The 27,691-nt window shown below is 38.5% G+C and overlaps 1 protein-coding gene across 1 annotated transcript; it reads left to right on the top strand.

Annotated features, from left to right (window-relative positions):
- The first annotated feature begins 141 nt into the window (after positions 1-141).
- Positions 142-27,504, top strand: utp20 (UTP20 small subunit processome component). The gene is made up of 62 exons (XM_066668600.1): positions 142-303; positions 518-598; positions 905-971; positions 1,092-1,224; positions 1,749-1,937; positions 2,078-2,159; positions 2,269-2,406; positions 3,015-3,170; positions 3,298-3,444; positions 4,180-4,314; positions 4,406-4,483; positions 4,663-4,841; positions 5,000-5,134; positions 5,902-5,990; positions 6,156-6,261; positions 6,348-6,498; positions 6,717-6,779; positions 6,884-7,042; positions 7,556-7,632; positions 7,737-7,816; positions 7,928-8,192; positions 9,363-9,548; positions 10,351-10,441; positions 10,528-10,613; positions 11,283-11,408; positions 11,511-11,677; positions 11,828-12,036; positions 12,231-12,374; positions 12,496-12,575; positions 13,391-13,617; positions 13,710-13,854; positions 14,125-14,212; positions 14,301-14,444; positions 14,538-14,591; positions 14,980-15,132; positions 15,259-15,414; positions 15,908-16,048; positions 16,206-16,343; positions 16,470-16,609; positions 16,693-16,781; positions 17,550-17,884; positions 18,877-19,016; positions 19,558-19,714; positions 19,806-19,904; positions 19,996-20,163; positions 20,917-21,083; positions 21,167-21,308; positions 21,690-21,806; positions 22,005-22,175; positions 23,145-23,276; positions 23,425-23,535; positions 23,962-24,041; positions 24,136-24,205; positions 24,298-24,480; positions 24,573-24,704; positions 24,916-25,048; positions 25,133-25,320; positions 25,828-25,899; positions 26,006-26,287; positions 26,400-26,526; positions 26,638-26,783; positions 26,906-27,504. Exons 1-62 carry the CDS (start codon positions 253-255, stop codon positions 27,056-27,058), a joined length of 8,430 nt encoding a protein of 2,809 aa, XP_066524697.1. The 5' UTR covers positions 142-252; the 3' UTR covers positions 27,059-27,504.
- Positions 27,505-27,691: the final 187 nt, after the last annotated feature.

The raw sequence follows: 27,691 nt of genomic DNA, 5'->3' as shown, positions 1-27,691 counted from the left end.
TTAAATAATGAAGAAAATACAGCAAATAAAACCAACAATATATTGAAGCAAATAACCCAAAACAAAACAATAGCTTTTATTTTGAAACGTATATACAGCATTCCAGTATCAAAGCTTGTTTCAAAATGGCGGCGCCCTGAGACGGCATGGGCATCAACAATTTCTCTCCGTTCATATATTAATTACAGTGCTGTTTTTCAAAAGTGCTGAATTTACTGGATATCTGTTTGGACACACAGAGAAGAGCTAAAAATGAAGTTGAAAGTTAAGCCTCTGTCTCACAAATCGGAAAACACTCATAAGGTGAGATTCCACTAAACACAACAGAACTCACACGAGCCTGAGCAACAGAAAAAAACAACCATGAAAAGATCCATGGACAGTGCAGTTATTTGACATACTGTTTGTTTTCTTCTGATTTTCTGGAAATATAAAGCTTTATAATAAATTGCATTGCACGTTATTTAACCCGGCTGCTGATCAGAACCCTTTTTTCATCTCTGCAATTGTCTTTCAGTTTCTTACATTTTCAGAACGACTCGCAAATGTGAACATAGATGTAATCCACCGGATTGATCGGACGGGAAGTTATTCTGAGGTGAGTCAGCACATCTGGAAGCAGCATTTCTTTAAGATAAGACAACTCACTATGAGGCAATGTGGGTAGTGTTTTGGGACTGATTATATTAATCCACCTATGTTCCAGTAATAGTACATGAACCAAGCCTCCTCTGGGTAAAGGAAAAATGCAGCTTTAAGGGATGCGTCCCCCACACACGGGCTTTGATTTCCAGCTTGTAATCCACCTATGAACTGTGCTGACTTAGAGTTCATTTTACATAAACTAACAAGAACACCATAATATATTAATGTTTCTTCTTTTATTATGATTTGTTTCTAATAGGAAGTAGACACCTACTTCTTTGAAGGCTTAACAAAATGGAGGGATCTGAATTTGACAGATCATTTCAGTAAGTGTAACAAGTGTTAGCATTTTTTTCTTACTGCTGCTCACACTTGGTCCATTTAATGTTTTACGCTTGCATTTCCACTGCTGATATACACTGTTGAATATATAAATTTGCTTACAGCTTCCTTCCTGAAGGAGGTGATGAACAAGAGCCAGTCTTTCAACATGTTGGTTTTTCACCAAAATATGATAGTGGAGAGTCTGAAGACTCATCTGTCAGTGAAGAACAGCCTGGCTTACCAACCTCTTCTAGAGTAAGTCCCCATCACACAACATCTTGTTGTGATATATTTATTTCTTTGTGGCTTTGTGGCACAAAATCCAGTTTTGCCACACGCTTGCATGTGGGCTGGCTATAGGAAATTGGTCACATATTTTAGTGAGTGACTTTGTGAGTGTATGATTCCCTGTTCAGGACTGTATTACTGCCTCATGCTTTTTCTCTATAGCTGATGTTTTGTTATCTTACTGACATGGATTGTTCAAAGCATCATCATAGTCTCAGCTATGAGGGTACAGAGCTCCCGAAAAGAGCTCTAGAAATAATCCTCACTAATGTTCTTGTGGTATAATTCCATAAAGTCCTCGCAAATGTGTTACAATATTTATTTAAAAGCCTTTGTAAAAGAACACATGCATTTATTACTGCAAAGGGAGGGACAAACTACCAAATAAGACCCTTATTAATAATGGTTGAAGAATGTAGGGTTTTTGGCCTTAGTGTATCAGTGTTACAAGAAAAATAACCCACTTTAAACACTTTTTCTCACATCTGTAGTCTTGTGGTCCAGCTTGCTCGAGACCTCCAGACGGACTTTTATCCTCACTTTCCTGACTTCTTTGTACTCATCACCATGTTGCTGGAAACTCAGGATACTGAAGTTCTGGAATGGTCCTTTACCTGCCTTTCCTACCTCTACAAGTACCTTTGGAGACTGATGGTGAAGGATATGACACGGATATATAGGTAAGTATGTGAGAAAGAAAAGGTGAAAAATGCACTGGAGATATTTGAACCTTGAACGACTGTGTTACTTTACATGTTCATTTCTTAAATCTTTTTCTTTCTAGTGTAACATTTCTTGTTTTTGTTTTTTATTCCATCAGACTTTACAGTAAACTCCTTGCACATAAGAAAGAGCACATCCGCAACTTTGCAGCTGAAAGTTTCTCTTTTTTGATGAGAAAGGTAGGGCCCAATGTCTAACACTGCGCAGGGTCAAAATGAGCACTATTGACTTCAGTACAATGCTGCTTGTGAATTTGTGCAATAAATATTTGTCTTATGGTTTGCTCAGGTTCCAGATTTTGATGCTTTGTTCACCCTGATGTTCCTGGACCTGGAGGAGAACCCTCAGAAGGCTCAAGGAGTAGGGCAGCTGATATTTGAAATGTGCAAAGGAGTCTGCAACATGTTCCACTCCTGTGCCAACACTGTAAGCTAATTTTTACTTAGCGTCTTTCTGTACAATTTTCCTGGGGATTGTTTTAACAGCCTGTCTGTTGACCAATGTTTTAGTTCCATATAAACATGTTAATAGCGCCTATAAATTTACTTGAATGATATGTAGTAGTTACTATCTATAATCTGAAGTACTATTTAAATCTAACATACTATTTGAATGGGAAAATTCTATATGTGTAGGTTGGGTAATGCATTTGTTATTTTATTTGTTTATTTATTTGGTCCATTCACACACTGGGATCTCTTAAGACAGTCGGGGTAAATTAATTTATGGTTAAATAAATTTTTCATATTTTTTACATTTTATGTATTAACAATGCCAATAAAGTAGATATTCTAGTCTGTATTAAACACAAATATTTCCTATGTTATGTGAGTCCTAAACAGTGGATGTGTGTGGTTGTGTCTTACATTAACACACATACCAGTGTAAAATTAATCTCATCTAAACAGAATTTAAACCTACATTTTTAGTTTTGACAGGAAATGTGCACTTGCGTGTGTGTAGTAAAATGTCTGCTTCACTCCTGGAATCATATTTGAATACATGTTTTTAACTGTGTATTTTATTTTTCTCAGGCTTTGCCAGTGGTTCTTCAGAAGCTTGGTCCAGCAGAAGAGGGGGATGGTGTTCTCCCCTGGGATGCAGTTAAAGAAGCTCTGGATCAAATGGCAGAGTCTTCAGCCAATTATGTTGAAAAAGAACATTTCTTGGTTCTTTGGGATTCAATACAGGTAAAGCACTTGGCATGCAAAAGGAAAGAATAGACACAGACCTCTCATCTGGCAATTATTTTATGATAAAATGTGATGAGTATTGTGACAATATTGGTGGTTTATATGTTGCTCTTTCTGTTTATAGGGTTGTATAAAAAACTTGCTCCCAAAGCTGAAGGCAGATGACCCTAACCAGGCCAGTGAGCACATGGAAAGGATCTTGTTTGTTTACCACACACTGGTATCACATAGAAAAGGAGCCAGGATCACCAAACCACAAGACGTCTGTGAGGTAAGCATCATATGTTAAAACCTGTTGGTCTGATCTGGACAGGCTCAGCTGCCCTTAAAGGCTAAGCACCACTTAATGGACCTCCATGAATATTTCACATTATTTTAGCTACTGACATATATAAGTATGAATTAAAATGAAAATAGCAGCCTAATTTGCTTTAAAACTGACAATTTTATTAAATTGATGGAAAAACCCAAGTTCGCTACGGAAATTCTTGAACAACGCCACGGTAAAACACCGTTATGGCAGGACCAACACTCTTTTAAATCTTATTCCTTGAATTAGTAAGGAAATAACATGTTTTCTGACTGTCAATAAACACAAGATAGGAACTCAAATTCCACTGTATTTATTTGTTTGACACTTTCATATAACTGGTGCTTAGCCTTTAAAGGCTTTGGTCAGGTTTGGATGCCACTGACCTCAGGTCAGATTTCACATTATGGTTCTCACAGTCTGCTTAAATTTTCAACAGATTTTACCTTGTATAACTCCTTAATTTTTTTACACGTATTGTTTTCTCATCACCATAAACTAGTTTTTAACATGACATGCTGTGGTCAATAACTTCACAGAATGTCAAAAAATAAACGTGTGCTTCAGTTTGGATCAATTTGCTCAGATATTTAAACTCAAATTGTAATGATATCTGCCTCTATGCCTTTCAGGCCCATGTACAGGAATGTGTTATATATATATATATAAACTGCTGTTTTTGTTTTGGATTTGCAGGTACTGGTCCAACTGGTCCAAACTCCAGGCATGTCCTACTCCTGCTGCCAGCTACTGCTACAAGTGGTTTCGTCATTTCTCCTGGGGGAGAATGTAGCTCTTCCAGCCAGCTTTATTCAAGAACTAGTGAAAAAGGTGTGAGAGAGGATGTGTTTAACTATATCTTGTGTGTGTGTGTGATAAAATATTCTGATTAATTATTTATTCCCCCTCATTGCTGTCCTAGGTCTTCACCAGTGGGATGGATCAAGATCTCCTTCTGGAGTTAGGCAGTGAAATGTTTGAAATGAAGCAATTTGAGCAGGTTTGAATAAGAGAAATATCCTTTCATCACTGCAAGAGAAAGAAAACAACAAAGAGCAACAAATGACAACTGAAATCTTTGATTTGGAAAAATAATTTGTTAATCCTTTTTCTTACATTTCTTGCTTTGTTTTGTACAGACATATAATCAATGGGTAAACGCATGCTTTGTGTCTGCAGTTTTTTTTGCCCAGTCTTCTGCAGTTTGTGGAGAAGCTCCTCTGCAGTGGGCACTCATTGAGCAGACTTCGCTCTCTGGAGCTGCTGGTCAGGTTGATCATGGCAAAAGCACAGCCGCCCACTGATGGCTCAATGGCCTTTGAGAAGTACCCACTGGTCTTCACTGGACAGCCATTAGGGTGAGGACATGGCTTGCAGCTTCTAGAAGAATTACAAGCATTACATTAGATTTGACAAGAATAACAAATATTTTCGTTTTTTTAAAGTAATAACGCATATCTGCACACACATTTTGTAGGTTTGTGAAGGATGGTCACTAATTGATATTCTTGTTCAGGTTTTGTGATATGGAGAAGCCTCAGACAGGATCTGTTCCTCAGATCATCCTCTCTCTCATAGACATCCCTGAGGACCAGCCTCTTTTGGATCTCTCTCAGCCCTGGGCAGCCCTGGTACTGTTGCCCCACCTCAGGCAAGAGCTCCTGTCTATAGCCTCTCATGTTCACATTAGTTGAGTCAATTGTGTCTGAGCTAAACAATCTTCGAAATGTTCTAGACCGAGGTTTTTCTAGCATTTTTTACAACTGCTGAGCATTCAGATGTACAGTTAAAATGTGTGCCTAGTATAATAAACAAGTTAATAAACAAGTTAATTTATAAATAAACTGTTTAATAAGTTCAGGTTCATACATTACAGATTCAAAATGGGTTGTAGCACATTAACTAATTTGTACAACACGTTAGCAAAAACATTCAGCGCCGGATACTGCAGTATACCAGAAGCTGCATATTTGGGTGCTAGTAAAATGTAAAATATAAACACATTAAACAGAATAATATTGAATTTGATTTCGTTGTTAAAAAGACAAAACTAAACTTAGTCTCTTATGTGTTGTGTTAGTTGTTTAATTCCTAACTTTGTTACGTTTAAGGGATGGTGTTTGGCATTATAGCATGTATACATTCATAATTTGTCTTTAGTTATGATGAGATCACAGATGAGTCATACAGTGAAATCAAATAAAAGGAAAAATTATAAGTAAATGTAAGTAATTAAGAGTTAATGGAGACTTTGTCCTCAAACAGACTTTGGAAATTTCTGCTATTAGGGACGCGTCTAACAATTAATAATTTCCAACATTTCAAGTTGACTTTATTATCTAGTAATTTCAGCCCGTCTTTATGGTATCCTTAACATGTTTATTCTATACTGATAATGAAATGTATGTTGTTTTGCAGGCCTCTGGAAGCAGCCAGTGTGATTCCTCCTCTCACTGCTTTGCTGAACAGACTGTTACATGAAGTGCTCAGCGAAACCCTCTGCAGAGGTGAGTTCTTTGTGTCTGAGTTTGTGAACGAGGGGTGCTTGCAAACTTTTAGATTTTTATATATATTTGTATCTCTTCTTTTAACATTTCATCATTGTGCCCTTGTTTTATGTAGTCCAGTGGATGTAGATGTTTTTTTTTTCATGGTCTTACCTGTCTCCTCAGGAGGACTGTTTGTAGCCAGGCAAGCTCTAACAACTCTCCTAAGCTTTAAAGAAACTGCACTGGTGCTATCTCTTCTCCCAAATGAGCTTGTCAGGCGTGTCATTGAGTAAGTGATTATAGTTACTTTTCACGTAACTGTAGACTTCAATTACGAGATTCCTAGGAATGTGATTTTATTTGTTTTTCTCCAAGGAAATTCCCGGCTGATCGCTCTGCACTGTTACTGGCTGACCTCTATTATACTCGACTCTCACTCAATGGCTGCTCAACCCAGCTATCCCATAATTCCCTGCTAGAATTGTATCAGAATTTGCATTCAAATTTTTCTTCCAACATCTCCAAGGTGAGATTATAGTTTTTTTGATTCCGAACACAGAAAACTAATCACTGTTATAGTTCCTTGATTGTCTGATAAAGGAGAATTGCACAGATTAAATAAAGGTTGTATAATTCAGTTATTGAGATGTAAATCTAGAGCTGGATGATATAGTTAAGACGGTATGATTTTCAGGTTTTTTATTTTGTATTTATTTATTTTGTTATTTTTTTTTATTTCTTCAGATTCGCTTTCTGACATTGAGAATTATGTCACACTTTGAAGCAGAACTTCCCAAACCAACAGAGGTATCTTATTTTGTGACTCTTTGCTCATGTAATATATTTATTTATGACCTTTTTTAAATGAATATTGGATTAGATGTATGATCATGGAATTTTTTTCTTCACAGGGGGAGGACAGCTTAAGTGTGCAGACAGTGTTTGCCATCTGCCTGCAGGCTGAGCAGGTTCCAGCCACAGTGCAGGATTACAGAGAGAAACTGCTACATCTGCGCAAATTGCGCCATGACCTGGTCCAACCCTGCCTTCCCCAGGGTCACTTTCACCAGGTACAGAACACTTAATGAATCCAGTTTATTTTTATAGTCATCTATAGATGATCCGCTGATGCTCAAGTCATTACTAAGTACAGGTGTAAATGGGCTCTTGGTACTTAGCATTTTTAATTATGATTCATTCACTCAAGCAGATTTTATTGTATTTATTTATTTATTTATTTTGTATATACCCAACCAGAATCACATTTGTTTTTTTTTCTCTCTTCTCCCCCACTACAGATATGTTAAAATCAGCCAAACACATGAATTTATTTGCATTCTTTAGGCTGACAAAACCATAACAGTTGATTTGACTCAAACACAAAAAATGCTGCAGTTTGGAATTGGTCATGTTTGATAGATGTAAGGCAAATTAGCAGCTAAATGCAAGGGAAAATTCAAGATGGAAGCATCTGCACAGCCTCTACACTAGACAATCAAAACAAAGTTAATACTTGACTACAAAACAGTTTACTTCTGGGATACTGCTGGGACAGACCTTGATGATTTTCTTTTTGTTGACAGGTTCCCCTACGATATCTAATTGCAATGCTGTTTGTAAATTTTAGACCTTTGTGGGATGCTGTCATCGATCTGCTTGCGTGAGTCTATGATCATTGGAGACATTGAGTCTAACATATGGTCTTTCAGGTCTGTTTTTGTGTTCTGTTTTGGGTTTGGACTTAATGAGCTTTCATTTGTCCAGGACTCATGCCAGGAGTATGGACAACAAGGAGTTCTGGAAGGTCTTCTATGAACATTTAGAGATGGTTGCTGGCCTGGCTGGTGAGTTCTCAGTCAGGAGCTATTCCATTAATTTAACCCTGAATATTCAGCATTTCATAATATTCAGTGATTTACCTATTAGAAATTGCCTAATAACAGTCTGCTTTTCAGAGAAAGAACTCCTGGAGGAGGACGAGGATGATGGCAGTAATCGGAGTGAAGTCTCAGGACGTGTGCGAGGCCCTGGCACAGATGTGTTAGAGAGTGGAGATGTAGGTGTTCTGTTTCTGGAGGAGCTGGAGAAGGTGGACAGTCTTAGTGAGCGCACAGATTTCACTAACTTCCGCGGTCTGCTGTGGAGAGCCATGGCCCAGTTTCCCGACAGAGTGGAGCCACGCAGCCGAGAGCTCAGCCCTCTGTTGCTGCGCTTTATCAGGTCTGTGAAAGTAATGTCTGGATATATGCCTAGATTTTTTTCAGTGTAGGTATTACACGAGCATAAAAACATTACATTTAATATCCACATATACAGTGTCTTTAGACCCACGATGTTGATCATAGCAATGTGTACATGTGAAATTTTCTTTGGGTACTGTTTTATTTAGGAAGGTCCTAATGAAGAGCCAGAAAGATTGACAGTACAATTAACAAGACTGAGCAACATTCCTAGGAAGTAACTGTAAGGACAGGGGTTGATGCATTACTAGGAACAGAAAAGATAGAAAATCTGAATTTTTCTAGAGGGCAATTGTTCTTACAGTTGAGATTTTACATTTTGAGTATTAAATGTAACAGTGTAATTTTCATTCTATTGTAGTGGCATACTTTTGGAGAATACTGACAAAATCTGCCCCCCACCACCTTTTTCAAAAATGGCAAAGCGTACTAACAAAGAGCTCATTTCTTTGGTGATTTTAAAGGTTGTGGTATAGAAACTTTGGGGCGGCACGGTGGTGCAGCTGGTAGTGTCGCAGTCACACAGCTCCAGGGACCTGGAGGTTGTGGGTTTGATTCCCGCTCCGGGTCACTGTCTGTGAGGAGTTGGTGTATTCTCCCCGTGTCCGCGTGGGTTTCCTCCGGGTGCTCCGCTTTCCTCCCACAGTCCAAAAACACACGTTGGTAGGTGGATTGGCGACTCAAAAGTGTCTGTAGGTGTGAGTGTGTGAATGAATGTGTGAGTGTGTGTGAAGGACTGGTGCCCCCTCCAGGGTGTATTCCCGCCTTGCGCCCAATGATTCCGGGTAGGCTCTGGACCCACCGTGACCCTGAACTGCATAAGCGCTTACAGATGATGAATGAATGAAAAGTGTACTTTGTATGTGGCTGAGAAAGGAACTGTTGGCCATTCATGATGAGCATCTGGTGTATTATGCCTTGTGAGACATCCTGAGGTTAAGAGGTGCAAATTTGAATGACTGATTACTACTATATATATTCAACTCAATTCAACTATATATATTTGTATGAAATTCATATTTGTATTCCTGTTTCATCAAAATCTGAGCTCTCAAATTTTCTTTAATTTTTACTGGTTATTATTCAAATCAGTGAACATGCTCCACTGTGTAATTTCTTCCTCATTGTTTGTCTTTTAATTAAATAACAGGAATGAGTTTTATTCTGCTGATCTCCTGGTGGCTCCCACTCAGAATCTGATGCAAAGTCACTCTTCATCAGAGCAAGATATTTCTGAGGTTGAAAAGGAGGATGTGAACATGAGAGAAGAGGAGGAGGAGGAGGAAGAAGAGTCCAAACAACCAGAGAGAAAAATGCCAAGAAAAGCAGCAGCCAAGTAAGATCCATTCTAATGCCTTGATACACAATAATGCCGTTTTTATGTACTTCTTACCAAATACAAATTTTGTAAAATGCAATTAAAAACAGAATCTGCGATGTGTTAATTGTCTTGAAGCTTTTATTTACTTCGAAATGCAGAAAGAAAACATTCCCAACAATTTTTATTGACCAACTTGTTTGCATTTTGCGAAATATAAACAAATGTATATGATGCCGGCAACAGTCAAAAAAACAAAATGTTGGGACAGAGGAGGTTATTTAAGCAGGTGAAACAGGGATAAGCCCTTACTGCTCCAAGCCACAATCTGAGTACAGCTCTCAAATGCTAGATATAATATGGGAAGCCTTGTACATTGTTTATACAGTGATAAGAGACAGGGTAGCACACAGAAAGCTCTAAATATACTCTGATTTATTTGAGACTTCAAGTGAATCTTCTATTGGCAAAATAAATAAATAAACAATTAAAAAAAACTTGCCTCTGGAAAAACAATTTAAAATATTATAACACATTTTTTCTTTCCTGTGAATCAAGTGTAAATAAGTGAAGGTTTTAAAGTGTCTGGACCATACCAACACACAATTTCAGGGATGTTTAACCACTTGCTGCCATTATTGGAAAAGGGAAATGTGTTGATTTGTTTATAAACAGGTTTTTAACAACATTTGTTTAGTGCCAAATACCATTTAGAGAAACTAAAGGATGTAAATGACTTTATAAAATTATTGTAAGTATTCAAATCATATTCATATATTTATACTAAACTGCAAAACATTTATTTCTTGCTTTTTTGCAGGCAGCTTATTGCACATTTAAAGGTCTTCTCCAAATTCACCAACCCCAAAGCGCTGTACCTGGAGCCTGACTTATATGAGCTTTACACACAGGTGAGTTTCCCATTCTCCTCACATTTCATGTTGTTTAATCCAGATCCGAAAAAAAACACATTACCCCAAATATTTCTCTTCTTTAGTTACTCTGCCATAAGGATCAGCAAATCCAGAAAGCAGCTCTAGATTGTTTGATGACATACAAAGATCCGCACATCTTCCCTTACAAGTAAGTGCAAGCTTTCTGCCCTTCTCCCCAACATCAAGGGGAGACTTGCCGTTGGTTTCTCTTTTCCACAATCACACTAATGACACTGTGATAAAATAACATAATCTTGTGGCTCTTTCTGTACAGAGCGGATGCTGATGATATCTACCAGCGTGGCTCATGTTTCAGTACACTTGGCAGGAGTTTTAACATTACAGAAAGCCTTCCTGTTAGCTACTGTTACTCCATTATAGGATTTATTTCACTTCCCCATGCAGTTGCTAATTATTTTTGTCATCAGCTCTAGGAAGTTCATGTGCAGACACTGATCCCTGACCTACTTTCTATACTTTTTCAGGGATACAGATAACTCTGAAGGGGCATTTTATTTGTGGCCTTAGGCTTATTCCCCCCTTAGAGGTTTAGACTGGGTTTGCTTTGACTTGCAGTACGTAGTTATTTAAATATAAAACTAAATTTATATTATATAGTGTTTTTTTCTGGCTCAATGACTGAAACAGCAATCAATAAAATCCAATAATGGGGGCTAAAAATCTCCTTGCACACAAATGAACAGTCATTTCTAATAGTCTTTTCCTGCTGCTTATATAAAAATTGTGTCACTATCTTCACCCTCAACATAAGATTAATATCCAAACACACGATTAATGTAACGTTTCTTCCTTTCAGAGAGAATCTGGAAAGATTGCTGGAAGACAAGCATTTTAAAGATGAGATTGTTCATTTCAACATATCTGAGGATGGGACAGTGGTGCTTGCCTCACACCGTCAAAAACTCATCCCTGTACTTATGAGGTCTGTTGAGTGTTTGTTTAATTCAGTTGGGCTACTGAGTTTTATATATGTGTATGTGTGTATATGTGTTATTAATGAAGGCTCTGGGTTGACTTTGTGTAGGGTCTTGTATGGGCGGATGCGCACAAAGGCTGGAAATAAGTTTCAGGGTAAAGCTGTTGCTGCATCTAGATCCTCAATTGTTCTACGTTTTCTTGCTGGCTGTCAGTCTGAGGAGCTGGCTATGTTCATCAACCTGTTACTGGAACCTGTCTCTCACCACAGTGAAGGTACATTCACCTACTGGATATTCAGCTTTGACAGTCAACACTAGTTTAGGTTAAAAAGGATAATAAACATATGTACAGTTCTCTGCATGTGTTCTCTTTTGTTACCCTTTAAATTTTTTGTATTCATCTTTTATTGTTTTTTCTCTGTAGGAGCTAGTTTAGCTGCAGTGGAGAGGGCTGTCTCTGAGACAGACCCCTCTGCTTTTCTTCCTCTGGGTCGTCTGCACGGCCTTATGAATGTTATCGAGACAGTGCTCAACAAACTGGGTCACCTGATCCATTCCTACCTCCCCAAATTGCTACAGATTGTGCTGTGTGTGACTGCATCTGTTTCCTGCCTGCTGGAGCACAGAGATCAGGTGAGTTTCAGTTATTTTAAGAGCATGGATTAGGCCCCTGAATTTGTATTAGATAATAAGGTTTCTCTATTTCTCAGATACAGGTGTCATAGCAATGTCTAAAAACTAGCAGATTAGTGTACTATAAAACAGCTGGGATGTCTTTGAAGTTGACTGCATTATGCTGTGTCCTGTGTGTGTGTGTGTGTGTGTAGCTGAAGGCAGGTTGTATCAGCCCCCTGAAGAATCTGAGGAGACTAGGTCTTCTGCGCATTCAAGATTTCTTCGACAGCTTTGAGTCCTACAGCTTCACTGCTGATGAACTTGATGCTGTGTTCCAAGCTGTGGTCTGGCCTCAGGTATAAAAAGTGTGTGTGTGTGTGAGAGAGAGAGAGAGAGAGTCTATAAGATGGCACATATTTGTCATGTTATTCTTTAGAAGTCTATGAGATGGCACATATTTGTCTTGTTGTTCTTTAGGTGTGCCGTTTACCTACAGAAAGCCCATATGCTCCCACACCTCTGCTTAAGCTTATTCATGTCTGGAGCAAGAATGCCAGGTGAATTTAGCACACACAAACTTCAAAAACACAAAATACGGTTCTTTGATTTCAACCAATTTAGAGAATGATTAAAAACAAGCACTGCTGTATTCTCCACATTCTTCATGAAGACCACAAACTATTATTTTTAGCATAGAATTGATATTAGATTTTCCCTTCCCCTTCTTAAAAATACCCCTTCAGCCAGAGGGAAGAAGCCAAGCTGAGGTTAGGTATTCAGACCAGAAGCCAGGTACTTTGTTAAAATTAGTGTTAAGCTTGTCCCATTTAATTTGTAAAATCCAGTCTCAGTGTTATGAGCTACAGACAGTTAAAAGCAGTTATGGTTCTTCACAAAAGAAGTGTACAATGTAAAACTTCTGCATTGAACCCTTCTGTGGTAGTGAACACTCATTCACAGTGAACAATGAACACACACCTGGAGCAGCAGTTGGCCATCCAGGGAGCAGTTGTGGGATGGGTGCCTTGTTAATGTGTACCTCAGGTGTGGATTAAGGGAGGGGACGGCTCTGTTCTGTCACCCGTTTCTCTAACCATTAGGCCACAGCTGCCCTACAAATGCTGATACGTTCTTGTTTAGCATTTGTAATTTGAATGGGATATTTCTTAACATTTAAACCAGAAAATCTGAGTCTAGTGACCACTGCTGCAGAACTTTAGAACAAGAGTAGGCATATTTACAACAAATGTAGCAATGTTTACAGATTTCGTTTTTGGCCAGTGCTGTAGGTAAATGAGCTGTAGCTTTGGCTTTGTATGAGATTCATGTTCAATTATTTTGTATTAATTGCCTTATTTTGTATTATTGCCAGATATTTCCCTTTGCTGGCTAAGCAGAAACCAGATCACCCGGAGTGTGATGTTCTGCTCAATGTCTTCGCTCTGCTGTCCTCTAAGAACATCTCTGCCAGCACAGCGGTCATGGTGATGGACATCTGTGAGAGCTTGCTGAACACACCAGACTTTGAATCCTCAGAGAATGAGACAGAGCTAAGCGTCAACTTCTGTGTGATCCCTGAGCCTGCTCCAAGCTCCACAGGTACAGAGCATGCAGTGTTTTAGAATATCCCATTGGAGGAAAGTTCTCATTCTCTCAGACGCACTCTCCTTGTCTTTTTCCCCTTTGTTCAGACTCTCTGACTGTAGGATCAAAGTTGCTCCTACCTCACATCCCTGTTCTGCTGCAGTACCTCAGTGGAGTAGTTCTCAACTCGGATCGCCTCAGAAAGAAGAAGTTCCGAGCTCAAGTCGTCAAGGAGCTTAACGTCCTTTCCATGTATGCTCAACTTTTCTGTGTCCAAAACCAGGGCATATCTGGTAGTAATTGGTTGTGATAAACAAAATTTTGAGTAACAAACTTTAAACATAAATTTGAAAAGGGTGTACCATTTGCACAAGTCACATGTGTTTCACAGTATGTTAAAATAGACAGTAATTGTTTATTAGGTTTTGTGTGCAAATGTGTGTACTTGCATATCGCATTCATATACTTTTTGACCTGGGGCCCCCAGTCAAATCGACTAAATTAGATTTTGTTCTGTTCCAGGATCAGCAAATTTGTCACTGATAAGGAGCAGAGCTCAACGATCATCAGTCTGCTGCTGCCTTATATCCACAAACCAAAGAATGCTGAGGTTTAATATTTATCCATAAAAGAGCTACGCCTTAGATTTGTTGACTATTATTTTGTTTTGTGTATAAATATCTTCTTCTGTACTACAGGAAATGGAGCTGGACATCCTGGGCACAGTGCACAACCTCTTGAAGCAATGTTCAGAACCTAGTGTGTTCCTGAAACCTCTGAGTAAACTCTTATCAGTCATCCAAAACAAACAGTCCCGCCAAGCGCTGTGTGACATCTTCCAGGTCAGCTACCAACTGTCCAGAGCTTTTTCCACTTACAGCCTTCAACAAATCCCTTTACAACTCACCAACTCCATTCTTTCTCTGTTTTCACAGACTCTATCAGAGCTCAACAGTGACTTGAATTACATTACAGATGTTGTCGTGCAGGTAAGAGGTCACTAAAATGCTCCAAATGTACTTGGAATAGAATCTTTTTGGGACATACATATTTAATTGTACAGCAATAATGTTAGTTATTTATCGATGGATTGACTGGTTGATTGCCTTACACCAAGGACCCGCTGATGTCACAGCACACTAAATGAGGACTCCTATGCGATTACTTGGAAAAGAGACATTTCTCATTTCAGCAGATAACAATCTAAAAATCTAATTTTTTTTTTTATTTCACTGGTGTTGCTGTATAATTAATTGGGGTTAAACAGCAGCTACTTACATTTGTATTGGAAATTTCTGATTAATACCTTGAAAACTCTTTCTCAAAGTTTGAGCCTCATCCTTGCTCTCTCCTTTTCCCCCTTCTACTCTGCTCTAGCTCAATGCTTTCGATAGGCGGCATCTGGATGAAATCCACTTTGACGTGCGTCTGCTGGCTTTCCAGAAGGCCATTAAACACATAAATGGGATGAGTGTACTGGACATGAAATATCTCACTGCTGTCATGCACAACTGCTTCCACTCTTTTGAGGTAAGTAGAAGTGTGTGTGTGTCATAGCATTCATTTTCTTGACTATATTATGGAGTGTATTCTATTTTATTTTTTCAATTATTGTCGTGCTTTGTATTCTACATATACTTTTATTTTGTGTGCTAGGTTGGGGACATGTCTCTTGCGGACAGCGCCATTCTGTGTCTGTCGGCTGTAATTACACAGCTGGCTGCAGTGGGTTGCCCTGAGCAGGAGTATAAAGACATTGTTCAATACACAGTGCTGGATGCAGTGAGGAGGGGTCTGAAGAGCAAGACAGAGGTACTTGCACATAGAAACATCTACATTAATGTGTGTAGATGTGATTATCATGTGTCCCATGAGTTATAGAAGATTCTGACGTAATAATTGAAATAGAAAAGTCTTATTTCTAAAGTGGATACAAATTGTAATGAGCAAGACCTAACAAAACAATCCCTGTTTAGAATTGCAGTGTGGTATTTATTATAAGTTCCTGTTTACAGATTTGTGAAAAATATATTGAATAAAGCGTCTAATATTTTTGGTGAATAGTTTTTAAGACCAAAATCCTCAAAAATTCCCAAAAAATTTTAATATAAAACAAATTCCAAATTTTTGAAAACTTTACAAAATACCACCAAGAGTACAGTTGACCTTGTAGAAATTCTAATGTGTAGTAATGTATTGTAAATGTATTTTGAAATAGCACTGTGCAGAAATAAAAAGAAGCATCATGTAATCACAATATTGTAGTTCTTGGTTCCTAGACCAATCCTGTTCTTTTCTTCTACAGAGTGTGAGGAATGATTACACCACAGTTCTGGCCTGTCTGATTAAAACCTTCCCTGATCGCTCTGAGTTCAGAGACCTGGTGCAGCTCACTAACTACACTGACCCAGAGTCTGACTTCTTCGAGCACATGAAACACATTCAGGTACAGGCACAAATGCACTTCACTCTTTTCACGCTCAGTTTGAAAAGACGAAACAGTGGGTCATTTCCATACTAGAATGTGCAGGACAGTGCACCTCCAACGGTAAACGCTCTGTTATAGAGCAGGGAACTCATGAAAGTGTGTACTTATTTTGCAGGTCCACCGGAGAGGGCGAGCACTCCGGAAGTTTGCTAAGCAGCTGACTGAAGGCACAGTCGTCATGTCCTCTCGTTCCATGCAGAACTACATTATGCCCTACGCCATGATTGCTCTGTTTGATGAAAAACTCCTTAAGGTTGTGAGAACCTATTTAAAAAATGTTTGAATCAGTGGATATTGATTATTTGTATGTGTTGTGTGGTATTAGTGTGATATTACATATTACCTGGTATTAACAGCATAATATCGTTTGGGTCTGTAGCATGAAGCTGTGATATCGGCAGCAGTAGAAGTTATTGGAGCAGTGTGCAAGCGTCTTACCTGGTCCAAATATCTCTACTACCTCAAGCACTTTATTCATGTGCTACACATGGGGCTAGCTGAGCAGAAGCTGGCTGTGAGGTGGGGATCTGTTCTGTATTTTTCAGTTAGTTAAGTTCATTCTGATTATGAAGCTAATTTTTCTGTAACTTCCCATTATACAGTTTGCTGGTGACTGTTTTGGAAGCATTCCACTTTGACCATGAGACTCTGAGCAAAGAAATCGAGGCTGCCAAGAATAAAAAGGCAGATGGTGAGTCTGTTAAATAACAAAATGCCCTCTTGCTGCCATGCTGTTACCGTTATCAGTGACTTAGAATGGACAATGGACAGTCTGACCCCTCCAGTTCAGGTTCAGTTTAGCTCATTGATGGACACGTTCACAATTTCCTACAAATGCTTAAGTACAGGGCAATGACTAATGGTTAAGGCAATAAACATGCAATTCAGGACATATGGCATGGTCCAAACTACCAGTGGAAATGCTTCCTTTAAGTTTGCATTTATTTTATATTTTATACACGGTTGCTCATTATGAATTCCATTATTGCCATAATACATTGAATGTAAAGTTTCTTCTTAGTGCCTATGTTCCACTATTTTTCTTTAATTACAACATGCACTCAAGCCTGGACACCAAGGCCTGTTATGTGTAGTTTGTATCCAGTCAAGTGTCTAAATAATAGTTTCAGTGGGTGAAAAGATTTATGACCTGTTTGTGTCTGGTATCGATATAATTTAAAGAGTGACTTGGAATTCTTGAATAGATTTTTCTTCATTTTTATACATTTCGATTTTATACATTTTCTTATAAAACAAAGATTTGATTTATGATTTGGACCCCACTGAAATACAATAATGAGCAATGTAAGCTGGTAAATATAGCACATGTTTTAATAAGCACAGTAAATCAGATCATTTACATAAACATTAATAAAGTGTGGCACTGTTTCAGTGTGATATTCATATTCACATATGATAATTTATGCCTTAAAGTTACTGTGTTTAATCTATTCTTCAGAGTCAAATGTGATTGATGCTGACGAGCAAGAAGAGGAGCAAGCAGAAGCCATGGAGTCAGATGAGAGTGATGCTGAGGATGCTATGGAGACCAGTAATGCCGATGCCAGTGCCAAAGTTACTGCCGTTTCTTCTGAGACAAGTGCCATGGATACAGGGGCCAGTGACACTGGGAAATCTAAAGAAGGCAAACAGAGTCAGCTGAAAAGAGCAACTCCTGTAATAAGCAGTGGCCTTCCACAGAGCAAAGAGGAACTGGAGGCTCTCATCTCCTCCATTCACAGAACGGTTACTCAGAGCATCCTGCCCAGACTACATAAGTGCCTTACCGCAAAGGTCAGTTCACAGTAATCCTAAAGCACTATAACTCCAACAACACTATGGCTTATAGGCATTAAGGCAAAAACATAATGCATCATATTTTAACTTTATTTGTAACAGGAAATTTTGTTCGTGTGACATTCACTATTGTAATAAAAAAACTTTTTATAAAATTCAGAAGACGTTTCCTCCCCTATTCCTTTTTACGAAGCCCCAGTGGCTGTAAATTAGTTAAAAAAAAAAAAAAAAAAAACTCGCTTCAGAATTTTAGGTTTTCTCTCTTTGCTCATGGGAGAGAAAAGACGCTCCAGACATTCAAAAGCACAAGCCGAGATGAGCATATTGCAATACTGCACAGGTTGGTAATGTTGACTTATTTTTGCTGTTTCTGATCATTCCAGATGAAAACATTTCCAAATTTGGGAAACAGCTAACTGCATTACTGAACATGCTACAAAACAACTTGGTTTACAAATTGTTTTACTTTGGTACTTCCAACATTTTATAAAAACTTACAGAGAAGTTCGACTTCAGCCATGTTCAAAGAACGGTCGTTTTTCTTCTCAAACATACCTTTCCACTTTAAAAGACGTGGAGATTCTGAACATAAACAGCCAAGAGAGAATAGCATTTCCCCGCAATCGTAGACCTTCCCTTTGATAAACTGAAACAGATAAAATGCACCCAAAAAATGTTTATTCATAATATCATATCTACTTTCTCTGTCTATAACTATACATAACTACACAAGTCATAATTATACAAGTGGTCAGTGTTTTTTAAGTGTTGATATGTAAAAAAAAAAAAAAAAACAACAATATTGACAATATTCCTCACAGTAATAATACATTATTATGATATTGCTAACAACTATGAAAATAACATGTAAGTGATATAGTTATGTGATGTTGTGGGCACACGTGCAGGCACCTTGCGTTTAAAGGGGCTAAAACACAAGCATGCTTTATGGATTAGTAAATGAAAGTGATGTTTCGTTTTATGTGCAGGTGAAGAGAGATGATGAACATAAGACAGTGAAGTCGAAGGATGTGAAGGAAGAAGAGGTTGCGAGAGTCCCTATTGCCTTCGCTATGGTGCGACTCATGCAGTCTCTTCCACAGGAAGTCATGGAATCCAACTTACCTGGGTGAGTGTATATCAAAATCTTTTTATGTAAATGTATTGCAGGCATAACATTTTACATGTAAACCATTATGCAAAACATTAGAATAACACAGACATGCATTAGTTCAGACACAATAAATAGATAATATGCAGATTCATTTGATTTTGATTTTTTTTTCATAAATATACTTAATTAAAAAAGACTGTCTAATTACAGGCTGTACACACTAAACACTAATGAGCTAAGACAAGCGTCCTTGGATTGACGTATGGAAAGATTATAATGTAGGTTTTCCGTCTAGAAATGCTGGGGAGATTGTAAATGAAACAGAAAATCCAGTACATGGACAGGCTTGTTGATTTACAAGAAATTTAAAACTGTTTAACACGGAAAGGGCAAATACAATCATAAAAATAAAGGTAATCAACAGTTATATAATCATAGATGCAAATTATCATGCAAAGACAAAAAGTCCTCAACTTACAATGAACTATATAATGTAAAAAGAATTTGTTCCACATCATTTTGGAGGTGTTATATTTCATGACGTTTGAATATACAGGGTTCTGCTGAAAGTGTGTGTCCACCTCAAGAGCCGATTCCAAGAGATTCGAGATGTAGCGCGAAGCACGCTGATCAAAATAATTGAGGCGTTGGGCTCTCGCTACCTGCAGTATCTTCTGAAAGAGATGCAAGGTGTTCTTGTAAAAGGTTACCAGGTAAGATTTTAAAATCTCTGAGCTCTTATGCACTGCACATAAACCAATTCACTGCTGAAGGGATGTGTAGTAATTTCGTTTTGTTCTACAGATCCATGTGCTGACCTACACTGTATACCACCTGCTTGCAGTCCTGAGACCATCACTGAAAGCAGGAGATCTCGACCCTTGCTTGGATATTCTAGTAGAGGTGAGCCATATTGTCTGTAATATGTTTTAAATTGGCTGGGAATTAGTTTTACAAGTTAGATGATGTTGGGAATCTTCCAAATCCTCCACAGATCTTCAACAACGAGCTGTTTGGGTCTCTTGCTGAGGAGAAGGATATCAAAGGCATAGTCTCTAAGGCCATGGAGGCTCGTCACAGCAAGAGCTCCGACTCGTACGAGCTGTTGGCCCAGTTTTGCAGCCAGGACAGAGTGACTCAGCTGATCGTGCCACTCAAAGAGGTATGAATCCACTTAGGTGCTAGTCTCAGCCTTAGATGCTTGTCTGTCAAGCTTAGAATTATTTGAGAAAACTGTTGTTTTTTTTGAGTATGGCTTAAGTTTCATTACAATCAGGCTGAACTTCATACGTCCAGAATCTTAAGCTGATACTGGAAGTTAATATAACAAAATATTTCTGTTGGTTGGTTCATCAGGAAATGATGATAAAATACAAATGGTAACTTTCAAATTCTATAACAAATAAAATTAGGAAGAAACAATCTTTCATCTGACAGGGATGATTTTAGTCCTGTTTTATGGCCTAAGATTGTACAAGAGATGTTGGTATCCAATTTTCAGTTTCCTGTAACAATGCCACATGACGTCACGGCTCTGTTATTGAATATTTCATTATCATTTCACACTTCATAAAGTTCATGTTTGGCACTTGTTTCTAATTGATGTCAACAAACCCTTTCTTGCATGTTTGTGACATTTCCTAGTGGTACCTGAGCTTATAATGGCTTGTTTCATGCAGGTCTTTGTGTGTTGTAAAACCTTTTGTTTGGTCTGTGTTAGGCCACTTTCCCTGTCAGCTGTACAAGCACTTTCTTTCAAATTAGGCAGTAATTGGTCACTCTGACTGACAAAGGCAGGCTGTAGTAAAAAGTGTGACTTTTGACCCTAATAGAGAACCAGATATTTTCAAACAAATGATAAATTTGAGTTGCAGTGAAACAACAACATAAGTCTCTCTCTCTCTCTCTCTGCTAGATATTGGAAAATACAACCAGTCTGAAGGTGTCCAGACGCGTGAACAGTGTTATGAGGAGGGTGGTGGCAGGACTTCTTTTGAACCAAAGCATGACCCCTCAGTCCATTCTACTCCTGAGCCACGGCCTGGTTAGCCAGAGCCTGCCCCTCATCACAAGCAAGAGCAAGTATGTTACACACCGTCACAAATCTAAGCAAGCAATATCAAGTCAGTAATATATGAATAATATTGTACCTTCTTGTGATACAGAAAGAAGCCTTATCTTCCTCCAGACCCCCGTCTGCCTCCTCCCAGCTGTTTACTGTTACCCCCGACTCCTAAGAGAGGAGGTGCGAAAGCATCCATCAGTTGCAAGACCAACATGCACATTCTAGTGGATGCTGGACTGAGTGTAAGAATGCTGTTAATCCAGCAGTTTGTTTATTGACAAAATTTTTTGATTACGAAGTGTTCTGTCTGAGTTATTGTATCATTATGATGAGCCCCAGTTTGTGTTGGAGCATGTTATTACTAATATTCTACATTACAACTTGTGAAAAGTTATACGTTTAATAATCTTTGATAATACAAATCAAAATTCTTTTAGATGAAAAGAATATGCCATTATTAAACACATTTTATAAAAATGAAAATGGCTTTCCTTTCCTTTAATTGCAGTGTTGATGCAGATTAGTCCCATTATAAACTTTAAGAATGATGATTTCTTTGTAGAATCAGGATATTTGTATGTCATATTACACACAAAAACCATAACACACATTTTTCCATCCAGCTGCTCCACTCTGGTATGAAGGCCTCTAAGATCAACTGCTCAGTGCCATCAGTACGGGAGATGTTAGACCCTTTTGTCTCTTTGCTTCTTGACTGTATCAACTCCATGCATGTTAAGGTTTGTCTGCTATATGCTTTATATATTCTTTATATTTGGACATAGACACAATAGAATCTTGCATGTGATGCCATTACACATTATGAAATTTGTTTGAGTTATACACCTGTCTATGCATTATGACCCCCACCATATATCCAGAGGATATTTAAATATAAGTGCTATGTGACTTTTGTGTGTCTGTGTGTCTGTGTGTAGGTGATCACTGAGGCTCTGCATGCTTTTATCTGGATCCTGAAGTTTCCTCTGCCTGCTGTGGAGCAGAAAGCTGATGAGCTTGCCAAGCAGCTTTTTGTTCTTTTAAAGGATTACGCTAAAGCAGGCGCTGGACGAGGAGAGAACTTTGAGCTAATTCAAAACTGCTTCAAGGTTTGTGCAAGTGCAAAAATATATTTGAGAAATGTTCATCTCTCATTAAATATAGAGCTCTAAATAATACATTTTATTAAACCTTAAAAACATTAAAAAATCTATGTTCATCTGTGCCTTAGGATTCTCTAAGTTTCTAGGGATTGATATCTAGCATCTGTTCAACTGCACGTATGTCAGAGTATAAATAAGTGTCACACTGGGTTGTTGTCCAAATCAGTAATTGTGTTTGCACCAGCAGCCACTTGTCAGGTCTTTTCTGTACTTGAGCTAAAAACAAATCTTCTGGAAGAAAATTGCGACAATGAACAAGGTTTCCATCTGAACTAGGAACAAATATATTGGAACCAAATAAGCTCTAAAATATAATTTCCAACCACTTCAGAATTGCAACTTTTCCATCCACTTGGAGTCAATCCAGAAAAATGTGTTTTCTTTTTTTATGAAGATTAATCTTTCCTCAGCATATTTATCCTTATTTATTTTAAAAGCATTTTGTCAAATAGAAGACCCTGCTCTTTTGTGAGTGTACAAATAAGAGGTCAAACAGCAAAATTTATGGAGAAAGAAGTGTATTTTAAGTATAAGTGAGAAGGAGAACCAAGTGAAAATGTCTGAAATCCAAAGCTTCTGTTCGGTCACTCCTCACACCTGAGCTTTTTTGTTAAAGGCAGCTGTAGCTCATTCTCCTTTTAAAGGAACATGCACTGAAACCAGTTGTTCTGAACAGGGTTGTATAGACAGCATGAGAATGGTGCTGTTGTGTGAACCTTGTGGTGTTTTGGCCAAAGCATGTCACAGGTGTTTCAGTAAAACACCAGGGATCTGTGTTAACATGTGGAAAAGTGGTATAATATGTCACCTTTTAAGTGTTAAAATAGTGCGAATTTAACATAAAACATCAGTCAATGCTTAGCACTGTGAATGTGGTTTCTGTCTCATGAAAGTGGTGCTTCTTTGTCGTCTTAGGCTATAACTGTTCTGGTGAAGAGCTTGACGAAACTCCGCATCACTGACACACAGCTGCAAGTGCTCCTGGGTTATGCAGAGGAGGACATCTATGATAATAGTCGTCAAGCCACTGCTTTTGGACTGCTCAGGGTAAGTTTAACCAAAGTCACGTTTGTGTTTGTAGATTTAATTGGTCTTGGTCTTCTTCAGAGATCTGACGTGACTGAATACCTGTGCAGTTTTTATGATTGTGATTCCTGAAGTGTTTACGTGTTTGTTGTGTATATTGTGATGTTAGGCGATCCTGGCCAGAAAGCTGGTGGTGCCAGAGATGGAGGAAGTGATGAAGAAAGTGGCCAAACTATCAATAAACGGATCAAATGAGCAAGTGCGAGTTCGCTGCAGACAGGTATGTTAAGTTCAGGTTTATGTTCATATTTAGACAATTGGCAGATGAACTTATCTAGAGTGATTTAAGTGAGTTTTGCCCTAAGGACTATTATCTGATGGGACTTCCCATCAGGAGCTGGGAATTGAATCCTTATTTTGCTTTGTGAGGCAATGGTGTTAATGGCTAAGCTCTACCAACCACAACTTCAAAGAATGTATCACCACATTTGTTTATGCATGTACTATAAAGTTGCCAGTTGCACTTACCATAGAAAACCACCATAGAAAATGATAAAAACAAGATATGTAGATAGATGTATAGAGGGCAGCACGGTGGTGCAACAGGTTGTGTCACTGTCACACAGCTCCAGGGTCTTGGGGTTGTGGGTTTGATGATAACCTGAATCTTTGTTTTAATGAAATCTTTGGGTTTTTTCCCTCCCAGATCTACCTGAAGTATCTCATGGACTATCCACTAGGGAAAAAGCTGAGGAATCATTTTGACTTCATTGTGGCTCAGCTAACGTAAGTTACAGTAGAATGTAATTGAGTTTTGCTGTTTACATGTAAACTTTGCCACTATGAATCTGAAAGGCACTTTTTTTGGTCATTTCTGCAGTTATGAATATGATACCGGGAGACAATCTGCTCTTGAGATGTTGGCCTTCATTTTCCAAACATTCCCTCAGGTAATTTTTCACGTCCTTACTTCCTTAACAGTATTTAAGTTTTGATTCAGTGGAAGCTGCTGTGTATATTTACTTTGTTTTTATGTTATCAGACACTTCTGTTGGAGCACTGTGGTCTGTTCTTTGTGCCTCTTTCCTTGGCCATGGTCAATGATGACTCTGCACGCTGTAAAAAAATGGCCTCCCTGGCCATCAAATCATTATTGGATAAGCTAGACGTGAAGCAGCGAAACTCCATGTTTACCTTGGTCAACAGTTGGCTGAAAGGAGAAAAAGTGAGTGGAAACTGAATAGAATAAAATTTACTGTTTGTGTATGTTTTTCATTATTTACTTCTAATGTACTATTCCTCTTCGGGTGTGTGCAGATGTCTCTGCAGAGGCTGGGGGTTCAGGTGTGTGGACTGTTTGTGGAAGTGGAAGGTGAAGGATTTAATAGAAGGCTGGATCCTCTGCTACCTCTTTTAGAGAAGAAGATCAGCACTGCCAACTTTGACGATGTGAGTGAAATCAACAAAGAGGGCAGGAGAATATTGTGTAAAATTCTCTTTGAGTGGTTATTTTCACAATAAATTTCAATGTATGCAGGCATTACGTAAATAATAAATATATTTATACCTTTTTACCATTTATTACCATTATTTATAATTCAAGAAGTCATCATTAATTATGTTGATTAGTTGAATGTTATAATGGTAATATCTCATTCAGATTGATGAAGAAGAAGATGAGAAGGCTGCAGACCGGTTGCTTTTCTGCTATCTCACCCTCATCACCAAACTCATCAAAGACTGTGGCTTCTTGGAGATTTGCAAACCTCCTGATACACTTTCTAGTATATGGGGTAATGCTTACACACTACAAAAAAAAATAGGCCATCATTTTACAATTTATATGTGCTCTTGCTAAACTTACATTTTTCTCTCAGGTCACATAGAGGCTCATCTGCGCTACCCTCACTCCTGGGTGTGGCTGACTGCTTCTCAGATTTTTGGGCTACTGTTTGCTGCCCAGAAACCAGAGGAGTTATTGTCCCTGTGGCAATCAGAGAAAAATGCCCACAAAACAGACCAAGCTGTGGCCTGTTCTTTTCTCTCAAACAATCTGGACAAGAAGGTGAAGTTCTAGTAGCACTTTTTGTTGCTATTAAATAAGTTTATATGTGGAGGTGGGGCAGTTTTAATTTGCCACTCTGTGTCTATGATGACCAATTCACATGGCCTAAAACAATCTCAGTATAATTGACAGGAATGGGAGTGGCTTCTCACATTTACTTTAATCACTCCACACAACACATTTCCAGAGTCCAGTGGTGACGTGCTTTACACCACTCCATCTGATGCTTGGCATTGTGCTTGGTGATATATTGCTTGGATGTAGCTTCTCTACCATAGAACCCCATGCCATGAATCTCCCAACGCTGTTTTTGTCCTGATGTTAATGCAGGGCAACTCCTATCTGTAACTTTGTGTTTTGACATTTTGTGGTACCTATGCTGTAGTAACACGAGTGGTACACTTCTACTTTTGAGCAAGGAGGGAACAGGGCAACACACACACACACACACACACACACATTTACTCACACTTTACACCCCTTTTACACATTTCCTATCTTTCTCAGATGAGGGAGCTTGTCTTATCATTTTGCCATCAGCTCCAGTCAAAGTTCCTGGACATTGCAGCTGGAGAGCAGGTAAGGAATGTAACAGTCTAAATCGAGCACACATTTAAAACTGTTTATAACTGTGTGTAGCTGATACTGTAATGCAATTTGCCATTAATATGATTTTTATTAACAGGTAATAAAGAACCTACTCTTTGTAGCCAAGGTGATCTACCTAATCTCACCACCAGAGTGTGACTTGGTAAGGAATGAAAAAGATGGAGGAATTGACACTGAAGAAACAGAGGAGAAAGCAGAGGAGGAGGAGGAGGAGCAGCAGGAGGAAGATGAGGTAGAACAGGAGCAGGGTGCAGAGGAGCATGATGATAATCAGCCACCCTCTCTGCTCTGGATGATGAAGAAGATGTCATTGTTGGCTAAAAGAGAAGCAGCTGACACACCCAAAGTGCCACTGAAGGTGAATCTTCTCCCCCTATGTGGGATGAAAATTTCACAACAAAACAGACAATAAATCATCTGGGAAGAAGCCTTTGATTTAGAGATTGAAATTCTTTCTTTTTCCCCCTCAGAGAACATGTGTGTTCAAGTTCTTGGGTGCCATGGCTGTTGACTTGGGCAAGGAGCGTCTTGGCCCTTACCTGACCACCATTATTGCTCCACTCTACAGAGAACTGGACAGCACATATGCTGATCAAGGTAACTAGATTTGGAAATAGTAATGTCTGCCACTCTGATTGATGATGGTAGAAGTGCATTCTTCAAGAGTTCATGTGCTAAATTGTCTACAATCTGCCTTGATTATTTCAGACCCTACACTTAAAAATCTGGCACAGGAGCTTATTGATATGCTGAAGAAACTGGTTGGTTTAGAAAAGTTCTCGCTTGCTTTTGCTGCTGTGCAGAAGGAAGCCACACAAAGACGAGCTTCACGCAAGAAACAAAAGGCCCTGCAAGTAAGTGTTTCTCAAAAAACATACCACAGTCCATCCCCATGCGAGCTGGACACTTTTCTGTGTCATTAGTTTTATTTTGAGTTGCAGCTGTTGATTCACATTTTTCCTTTTCTGTGTTTCAGGCTGTCACCAATCCCCACATTGCTGCAAGAAATAAGATTAAAAAGCACCAGAAAAAGGGCGAGGCTAAGAAGAGAAAAATAGAATTTCTGAAGCCAGGACACAAAGCAAAGAAACACAAAAGCACCCTGAGAGATTTGGCTATGGTGCATTGATTATATTCCCAGTTGCCTGGCAACCTTTCAAGTACCAAAACTACTTTTAGTAAATTGCTGTCAAGCTATGACTGTCATTATATGAATGGACTTAAAAAGCACAGGCTGATGCTCTGTGATAATTTGATGACTGATTTAGTCAGGCTGTTTGTCAAATAATTTAACATCTCCATAATGTTTGTTGTGCAGTTGAATGTACATTAGTTTTTTATTGATAAGAGAAATTCATATAAATTCATAACTAAAACACCAAATATTTCTCCTTTTTATTTCTATTGTCCTGTGCTCTGTGAAAAGTAAAACACATTTATTTGGTACTTGTATGATGACTTGTAATCTGAGATTTCCTTCTCTTTGATGAGTGGGTCATTTTGTGGATGTGGAACTTGTATGCTAGTGACTATAGCTCTTTGTTTGAGAGAAGAAGGGTATAAAAGTCAGTTCTCGGCGTGGCTCTCTGGAGTAATACATCCCTGTCAAATACCCTTTACTAATTATTAATGCTTTTGTTGCTGAATGTGATCAAATCCTCACAGCAGTGTTCCCATAATCCAGTGTAACATATTTCAAAAAAGCAGGACAAACCATTTATACCTGTGATTTCAGGAGAAATCTGTATGAACATGTCCACAA

This window comes from Hoplias malabaricus, chromosome 4 (genome assembly GCF_029633855.1).
Source record: "Hoplias malabaricus isolate fHopMal1 chromosome 4, fHopMal1.hap1, whole genome shotgun sequence".
Taxonomy (NCBI): Eukaryota; Metazoa; Chordata; class Actinopteri; order Characiformes; family Erythrinidae; genus Hoplias; species Hoplias malabaricus.
Note: the sequence above shows the minus strand (reverse complement) of the source record. Positions and strands in the feature narration are given on the sequence as shown.

Coding starts and splice junctions, on each gene's coding strand:
- utp20 (XM_066668600.1), top strand. CDS start 253: ATGAAGTTGAAAGTTAAGCCTCTGTCTCACAAATCGGAAAACACTCAT. Junction 1,225..1,748: donor GCTTACCAACCTCTTCTAGA/GTAAGTCCCCAT, acceptor TCACATCTGTAG/TCTTGTGGTCCAGCTTGCTC. Junction 19,715..19,805: donor TTCTTGTAAAAGGTTACCAG/GTAAGATTTTAA, acceptor TTTGTTCTACAG/ATCCATGTGCTGACCTACAC.